Source organism: Periplaneta americana, chromosome 6, assembly GCF_040183065.1.
Source record: "Periplaneta americana isolate PAMFEO1 chromosome 6, P.americana_PAMFEO1_priV1, whole genome shotgun sequence".
Lineage (NCBI taxonomy): Eukaryota > Metazoa > Arthropoda > Insecta > Blattodea > Blattidae > Periplaneta > Periplaneta americana.
This window is the reverse complement of record NC_091122.1, coordinates 104,076,901-104,086,568: the sequence shown is the minus strand read 5'-3', so window position 1 is coordinate 104,086,568 and position 9,668 is coordinate 104,076,901. Positions and strand designations below refer to the sequence as shown.

Genomic DNA, 9,668 nt, shown 5'->3' with positions numbered 1-9,668 from the left:
ATGTTTCGAAGTGTACATACCCATAGAAGAACGAAGTACTATTTTGCTTTAGTATTTTTAATATAAACTCTGCTGTAACATGTTAATGAAGGCAATGATGATAGAGACTGGATTAATCTTGCACAGAATAGGGACCGATGGCAGGCTTATATGAGGGCGGCAATAAACCTGCGGTTTCCTTAAAAGCCATTTGTAAGTAATCTTTTTTATTTTTTTTTCAGGACAGTATTATATTATATTTACGTTTTAATTCCAATATGAGTTGCCTGGGTGATGCTTTTTCGTGGTTTTTCCCCTCACGCCTATGGATGAATATCAGATAACTTCATCAGGCATATGGAACCCCACTCATTCTCGCCACTTCCTTTGCCCCTCTCATCATTATCCTCACCCATCCCCTACACTAAACTTACACAAAAACTCACCCTATACTTGTTTTTTTTTTTTAAAGATGGGACATGACAGCTAAGCGGCCAAGCTTGGAACTACAGTGCTATGCTGCCAATATGGACTACCATGCTGCCAGCTGGTGGAAGCTAGCAATTGACGTTAAGATGGCTGACATTAAAACATTCATTGACATTTAACGCGAAGGTAACAAAACAATACAAAAATCGACAGAGAATCAAAGACTAAATGTATCAATGCTAACATTGTGTGCACAATTAATGTCGCCAAGAGAGCTATTAAGCACTCGCCACGTGGGAACGGTAAGTTTGGCAACTCAACCGTTGTTACCATAGCAACAGGCCTACCACGCTATGTGACATTCAGTTGTTTTTCCGATCGCAACGCTCCTGTCATGTCCCATCTTTCAAAAAACACAAGTATAGTACACGACATCATCTTCACAGACACCACACATGCATAACGTAGCCCTCAACTTGAAAATGGGTCACAGTCCTGCCATCTATCTGCAGAATGCAGAACCCAAATCAAAGTGAAGTGGGTAGGCATTACACACAAACACATTCACTTAATATTAACCCCAAACTCTAACTTACCAATCATTCCATCAATGACAATGAAGGAGTCCGTGAAAGTACTGATCTATGGAAAGGAGATTCGCAGTGCTAGTAAGTTTGAGAATCACTGCTGTAGGCTATTTATCTTGCTTGCTCTCTTGAGAAATAAACTCATGTATTATATTATAAACAAAACCTTCCCAAGAGCTACATAAATACAAGCTAATGCCAAACAGAACTAGATTTGGGGACTTAGAAGATTTACACAAATAGCATTAGTATTTTTCTTAGTGAAATTATAAATGGGAATTGTGCTAAATGTTGCATATTAGGCGATTGTTAAAAACACAGCAAAGGAAAGCCTAAAAGCTCATAAGAAAATATGCAACAGAAGAAAAATTCAAGAATAAACATTTTCGCATTGTCCTTGTTTTATAACTTACTGATAGGTACGTCAGTCAGAGAGATCGTGGATGATGATCCTTTGGTATAGGAGGATCTAGGAATCAGCAGCTGAAGTTCAACACCCTCTGCTGACCTGGGTGCTACTGCAGATGCATTCCCTTGGCAATCTACCTATACAAAATTTGTTGAGAAAAGGCAATTAAAATAGTCAAGACAATATATCTGCTTTCAAGGTTATTGAAGGATTTTGTAATATAAGATCTTTCACGGGCTCCATATTAATAGACATAGGCGTAACACATTTGACATTATGACCTTTTTGGACATAAGAATCATCATCAAAATACGAAAGACATCTACGAGAAAAAAAGATCCCCTTTCATGGGCAGATAAAAAAAAAATTAATATTTCACGCAAAAGTTGACAATGATGCAAAATACAGAACATTTTTGCCCTTCTAAAATGGATGCAATACCGTCAAAAAATTTGTCTGTAGACTATTCAAAACTTATTTCAAATATTATCTGTCTCTACACTTCAGACATCTGTTATCTAAAAATATTTTACAGTTACCTGAAACTTTGGCTACTCGATTTAAACAGAAATGAAACAATACTCTCATATCATTAAAGTGGTTGACTGAAAAATTGAGGAGAATGGAAACCCTGTAATAAGGTAAAAGGAAAAGGTATGTGCAATGATGAGCATCTTGCTTTCAATGTGAGACTGAAATAATACGCAGTTTTAACAAAAGAACAAATCGTGTAATGTCAAATACATTCTTATGTAATACATGATGTGCCTGAAATGGCAGTGTAATGTAAGTACTTGGATGAAATTTTATAAACTAAACATATTTACAATACTAGCAACATAGGAGACAATACAATATTATAATCAGTCTTTGAAATTTACAGTACTTAGCACATAGTGCCAACATATTAAAAATAATAAATATACTATGCTCAACTTTCAAACATAAATATGTTCACTTCTGGTTACAAGGTGCATGTATGAGCAAATCACAAATTAAAAAATTCGAATAGAATATAATCAAGAAAAATTTAAAACTACAGTTCAAAAGAACTTCAGTGAACACATTCAGTTTTGAAAGTATGCTGTATACTGTTGTAATGATATGTTAATTACAATGCGGAAGTGCTTAGAGAAGTATTTCCTCTTGAAAACTGACTAGCCTATGGTAGCAGACTACAACAATCATTTGAGACTGAGCCAACATGATGAAACCAGCAGTTTCATGCCTTTAACATTACTCGTACTTCCACAAGCAGAATCATACGAGATTTCAAGCTACCATGATGGTCACATTACTGGAAAACTTTGATCATCTTGAGACTTACATCAAGCAGGATAATTATTGTGCTTGGCAAATGTATGCAACTTATTTCCTGCACAAGCCTATGTCTGTTTATTGAACTTAATTTAATTCGAACTCATTTTTCAATACACTTTATGGATAAATTTCCTTTCAGTGACAGTGAAATAAATCCCTGCTTTCTATATATTTATAGTTACTAACTTTAAGTCCTAATGCTGATATTCATTTAGTCGTAATCATTACATAGTTTATCCTGACTGATATAAAGGGATTTTCTTCGCCCATAGCATTAAAATACACAATTTTAATAGCAAAATTACTTCATTGTATACAATTCTAAACCAGAGTTGCTGTCATTATAAACAAACTATTTCAACTTTTTAATTTGGAAAAATACGATGACTTGAGACAACTCAATATTATCTTACTGAAATGACATTTGGTTATTATTAAACAGAAACATTAACAAAGGTTTTCACTTTTATGATTTCAGCTTCACAAATTATGTTCAGAAAAGAGCGTTATGTCACCGATTAAATCAGAAAAGCCAGAGGGCCCACTGTAGCACCATAAACCTAAGATGTAAGTAATATGTACATTGACTATTTACAAATATCTTACACATTCTATTATAAAGGTGTAAAAGTACACAACAATCTCTCCTATTAAAAGAGTTACAATGCAGCAATTCTGGAATGGTAAGGTTAAAAATACAGATGTACCATCTCAATACATGGAATGATCGTAGCAAAATTAGTGCCACCATATGATATCACTGAGCAAATGAAGGTTAAGTACATAGTTCAATCAGAGATGAATGGAAAGTCGTAGGAAGAAGTTTTTGCGAAAGGGAAGGAACATGTATGAAGTAATAACGCAGTGTTTTGTGCTGAAAATAAATCGAGATAGCCACTATTTGTATCTTTTCCTTAATTCGAGCATGGACATTGCTGGAATGGCTTTAGCAGAATTCATTCAACTCTCCAAATCTTGAATCTTCCTCTTAACTCCGACCTCTGCAGCAACAGTAGTTTGCAGAATTTTGTTCTTCAACTGGAAATACGATTCAAGCCTTTCAATTGCGTATTCCTGAAACAAAGACACACTAACAAGTTTCTGTCTTATGAAAAGAGAAATTTAAAATAAATTGCATACCAGCAACTTCACATAACCAAGCACACACATAATAAAAAAAAAAGAATAAAAAAATTTGTTACTATATTGTATGATTATATAAATTAAAAATCTTCCAACTAAATAGTATAAAGGATCAATGAACAAAAACTTCGTATGCTTACAAAATGACCTTCTACGCATAACTGCAAAAATATTCAGAGATAGCTTATAATATTTCAGCTATAATAATTACTTCTGTAATAATCAGGAGCATCATGAAAGGCTAAAGACTTTCTGTCATAGATGTGGAAAATAGAAATACCTGTACCTACTTCATTGCACTGCCACCTCCATAAATTTTCAACAAGCTAGTGTATCAAATTCAACAATGAGGTGAATTATTACAGGCTATAATCAACTCATTTTATAAATCTTGACATCTATTACTTACATTCATTATTTAGTTTCAAAGAATGTAATAGTATATTGCAATATGATGTCAAGAGATTAAAGAAGAAACAAGAGGCTTGCACTAAAATAATGATGATGCCATCAGGTAGACAGAGGAGTACAGAAGGACGATATACAGGAGCTGAGAACAGCAAAAGGAGTTCAGTGAATTCAGCTGAAAGAACAAATATGGGTCAGCAATTGCAAAAGGGATCGACAGATGAAGATACTAAGATAAGAAGTCAAGACTCTGCAAGAACTGGAAGGGATGAAGTAACATTAGCGACACCAAATAGAGGCACGTCAGTGGAAAGAAGTAAGGGACAGAAAAGTTATAACTTAAGAGGTTGGTGCATGAGTGACAAAACATAAGAAAGTGATAAAGTGAAAATAGTATGCATGAGTGACAAACCTTAGGAAAGAGATAAAGTGAAAAAGAGTGATAGTGACATAATAGATGTTAAGACAAAGGAATAATAGTGAAAAAGGATAAGATACAAGTAATAACCAGAGAATAATAATAAATAAGTAGTGATACAAATATAATAAAGAAAGTAGGAATGGAAATGTAATGAAACTGTAGAAACTACCTCGTCTGAAAATATACAGAGTAGATTAATGGGAATAAGTGGTCAGTGAACATTAGTGATTCAAGTGAATAAATAAGTTAACTATGGAAGAGTTCAACTAATGTAAACATTGTTGGGAACAAGTAATAAGAAGTTGAGAGAAGTGATTATTTAGTTAAATGAGATTAGTTACAATAAGATAAATAACTAGGAAAGGGAAAGATAAAACAGAAAAAGGGAGGGAAACTGAGGTGAGTGACGTAATAGAAAAGTGATCAGGGTCATTTATATGAAATAGCTGGATGTTTAAAAAAGCGTAAGCAGAAAATTATGTATCCAAGGGAGTGATGGCACTATATGCAGAAATGTCAAGGGCCATCACGACCGATGTAAGCTGGTGGAATAAATATATCATATTGCAATACAAGTGTTGTAAGCGCATTATAACAGAACTGGAAGAAACAGTTTGAAAAAACGAGGCGAAGCTAAGTTTTTTCAGTTTCTGAGATTGTTATGCACTTTAACACATGCATATTGCATATAATTTTTTGGACGATCGCCATTTAAATAAATTTGTTTTTAATTTTGAATATTGCTTAAATCTGTTTGACAAGTAAAAATTTTTTCTATTAGAGTGTTTAACATCGTTGCCAAGGCAGTATGTAGGTTATTTTGTTTCAGTATAAACAGTCAATGTTGTTTCTGGTAATTAAATTTGTATTAATTTCATCAATATATGGATTTAATTAGATGTTTCGTAATCATTTAATGATTATGGCAGAACAATTAATTGAGGTCTTAGTGGATGAAAAGATTGAAGAAGTGTGGATTGGTTGCACTTAGTTAATACAGGAAAATATGAAAATGTGTGAGGTATTTGTTAAATAGTTGAATGGAAAATAAACGAAAAAAAATTTATAGGCTTATTTAGTATTAAGGAGTACTGTACTGAAGTCTCAAAGTAGTTTGTGGTCAGAGTTCTCCATGCTCAGAACTATGATAAAGTATTGTACTGCATTGTGTTTATTAACATTCCATGGTATTCATACATTGCTTACAGCTAGAATATGGAACAAGTCAAAAAACTTAATACTATTATAAAGTCTTAATTTATAGTCATAGTCTAGATGAAATATATACAGACGAGATTTACAATATAGTCTACTAGTACAACACAAAAGTTTTAGTATCAATTTCATGAAGTGTTATTGAATGTCATGAATTCACCTACAGAATAGAAGGCGTGAGAAATTAGGTACTTCTTTAATTTGGCCCTAAATAATTTTATGTTTTGAGTTTCATTCTTTATATTGATAGGGAGGCTATTAAAAATTTTTACTGCCATATAATGCACTCCTTTTTGATAGCACGATAGACTTGCTAATGGAGCATGAAAGTCATTTTTTTGACGTTTATTTATTTATGCTATGAACTGTTGAATTAGTTACAAAGTTTTCACGATTACATACGAGGAAGATTATTAATGAAAAGATATACTGACAAGCCATGGGCATTATTTGTAGTTTTTTTTTAAAATAGTCCTAGACAATTCCCTAGATTTGGCACCTACTATTATTCTAACTACTCTTTTTTGTAATAGAAATATACTGTTACTATCTGTGGAATTTCCCCAGAATATTATTCCAAAGCTCATTACCGAATGGAAGTATGCAAAGCATATTGTTTTTAAGGTATTGATATTTACTATCTTTTGCAAGATCTAATAGCAAAACAAGCTGAATTTAGTTTGGGGGAAATTTCTTTAATATGATTTTTCCAATTTAACACATTATCGATTTTTAAGCCATGAAATTTGGTTGTTGAATGATAACATCGATATTGAGGAATTCGTTATGGATCATACTGCTCCAGTAACATTTAATAATTGTATGAGTTGTAATATCACATTTAATTTTTCTAAATAAAGGCTCCATTTGTTTCTACTTACAACGACACTGATTTCTTTTGTTTGTATAGCAACCAGAGAATGTGTAAACATGTAAACAACAATGCCAAGTAGGAAAAAAAAAAAGGCATGATAATGAAAAAAATATCAAGAGCATACAAAACCACCACTTATTTATAAAAGGAGGTCCGAAGGTGAGGGGACTGATGAATTACAGTGCATTCAGTTGTGACCTATCTTCTCAGTTATTTGGCAAAAGAATGAATATATAGCCCGAAATTAACTAGGCCTATAGTGAAACTTAACTACATTATTGGCAATATTGTTACTTCAATTGTTGAAGAAGGCCGTGAAAGATGCATAGTCAAAATGGTGCGAGGAATTTCCAAAGATCCACAATCAAATGTGTACAATTTTACTCCTGGGGAGCAAATTCAGTTGAAATGACCGAATTTCTTGTCAATGCAAACGAAGATGAGGAATGTGAAAAACAGCTACAGACCAGCACATATGGGTACAATGTTTAAAAAAAAAGTGCATTCTCGTAAGAAAATGCTTGTGATAAAGAAATTAAATATGAAGAAAACGTCAGTTCAGAAAATGATTCATAAATTGGGAGAGTTTCCATACTGCATACAGGTTAGTCACCGTCTGCAAGCATATGACGAATCAAAGAAATCTGTATTGTGCTTGGACTCTTGAAAATTCTTATCAAAATGAAGATTTCCTTTCAAATATCTACATGTTCAGTCACATTCAGGAGCATCTTCTTCTAGCTCGTATATTCTTTAGAGTAGTGGTCCTCAGCACTCGCTGAAATGTGCAAAGGGTAAGCGGAGCCGTCCCGTGTGCCCCGTCGTGCAGCAGGAAAAGGTAGAGAGCATATCCACTAGCAGCTACAAGTGCACCATGGTGCACTGTGTTCTCCGCAGGTAAGAGATGCTAGCCCCAGGGTACTCTGCACTGACGACCACTGCTTTAGACGATCGAATCTTTGATCAAGATCTACACTTTTCCCTATCCTTTCACAGTTAACTCCATTTAGTCTATACCATTCAACATCCCTCTTAATCTGATCCAGCCATCTGCTTCATAGTCTTCCTTTTGGTTTTTTCTTCTTTATTGATTCCAGTGCTTTTCTAGCTGTCATCATTATTCATCCTTTTCACGTGGCCAAACAATCCCAATCATTGTTCTTTCAAAGATGTGTACCAGTATAAAGGATCATTTTTGTCTTAGCCACGATCTCTCAGAAAATTCATCTTTGCAGCCTGAAGTCTACTAATTTGTCATTTTGCAAATGTCCATGTATTTAGCAAGCACCATGTCAAAACAGATTTATAACAAGTCATAAATTAATTGCTTACATTACAGTCCAAAGAGAACTTACACCTTTGTTTCATAACAACCTTTTATCAGCTGATAGAATTTCCAACTTTACTAGTATTCTTCTGCCAATCTCCTGTTCAATGTTACCATTTTTAATAATTTTGCTTCCCAGATACATGAAATGTTACACTTCTTCAAGATTTGTCTTCCACTTTTATCTCAATAATTCTCTTTCTCTTGCTATTTTCATGAAAACAGGTTTCTTTCAAAATTAATTCTAAACCAAACTCTCTACCATTTTCACTCCAAATTGTTAGTCTATTTTCCATTTCTTGGACACATTTCAACCCCAAATCAGAATGTCATCTACATAGATAAGCCTTTTTAAACGAGACTTCTTCGGATTCTTCAGCACTTTCATACAGCATTCATATTAAAGAGGACTGATTATAATAAAATACTTTGTTGGAGTCCTTTCTTCACATAGTACCTACAGGAGTCCTAACACAATTCACACAGTTCACATATGTTACTTTCATCTCTTCTATTAGACACATTGACATCCTGAATTTTTTTTATTATTGTCTATAATTTTTCTTGATTGATAGTATCATAGGTCTTATCAAAATCAATAATATACGTAAAGATTAATTTTTTGGTTCTATGGAATTATCTATTTGTTATGTAACCAAATAGTAATCATAACAGTAGGACCAAAAAATTAATTTTTACATAGATTATTAGTTTTACATGCATATAAGCTGTGGAATCCTGGCCTCTAAGTCACTCAAATGAGTGCACTCCTTGTGTGATGAGTCGTGTTGACTTAATATATTATTATAGGAGAGGCATCCAATAAATAAGTTTCCCTATTTTTGTAGTATTCAACATGATTTATTAACTTTGTGGACACGTATTTGCACATTACAACTCTCCTGTTACTTCTCCATGAGGTCACCATTTATGATACTGTGTCACCAGTTTTTGCAAGCCAATGTTGTACCATGCCGTGTCCTGTTGTTATAGCCAGGTGTTCACTGCAGATTTCACTTAGTCATCAGTTTGAAACTGCTTGCCGCCAAGATGCAACTTGAGTTGGAAAAACAGGTGGAAATCACTGGGGACAAGATCTGGAGAATACGGAAAAATTTCCCATTTTAAATTTGCGAGCTTGCTCTGGGTCCTTCGAGCCGAATGAGGGCGTGCATTGTTATGCAGCAGCAGCACTTTGCGAAACAAAAGTTCGGGGCGTTTTCTTTTGATGGCAGCTCGAAAGTTTCTCAAGACATCACATTATCTCTCAGCATTGATTATGGTATTGTGAGACAGGTAGTCCACGAGTAAAACACCCTGACAGTCCCAAAAAACCGTCGCCATAACTTTCCCTGCAGAGTGCGTAACCTTTGACTTTTTTGGAGCACTTTCACCAGCAGCCTTCCACACCATACTCTGACATTTTGTCTCAGGAGTTGAATGATGGACCCAGCTTTCATCACAAGTGACAATTCGCTTAATGAGCTGTTCTTCCTCTCTCTGATGCATGTCCAGAAATTTTCGAGCCAAATCCAGCCTCTGTTGTTTGTGAACGT

General features: G+C 34.2%; 1 protein-coding gene across 3 annotated transcripts in view; it reads right to left on the bottom strand.

The window, feature by feature from the left end:
* Window positions 1–2,112: 2,112 nt before the first annotated feature.
* The window catches only part of LOC138701596 (choline/ethanolamine kinase-like), a 33,901-nt gene continuing 26,345 nt past the window's right edge, over window positions 2,113–9,668 (bottom strand). For all 3 annotated transcript variants that reach the window (XM_069828642.1, XM_069828639.1, XM_069828640.1), the window contains one exon: window positions 2,113–3,798. In XM_069828642.1, the coding sequence (XP_069684743.1) occupies window positions 3,685–3,798 (114 nt within the window). In that variant the 3' untranslated portion in view covers window positions 2,113–3,684. The remainder of the gene's footprint in view (window positions 3,799–9,668) is intronic.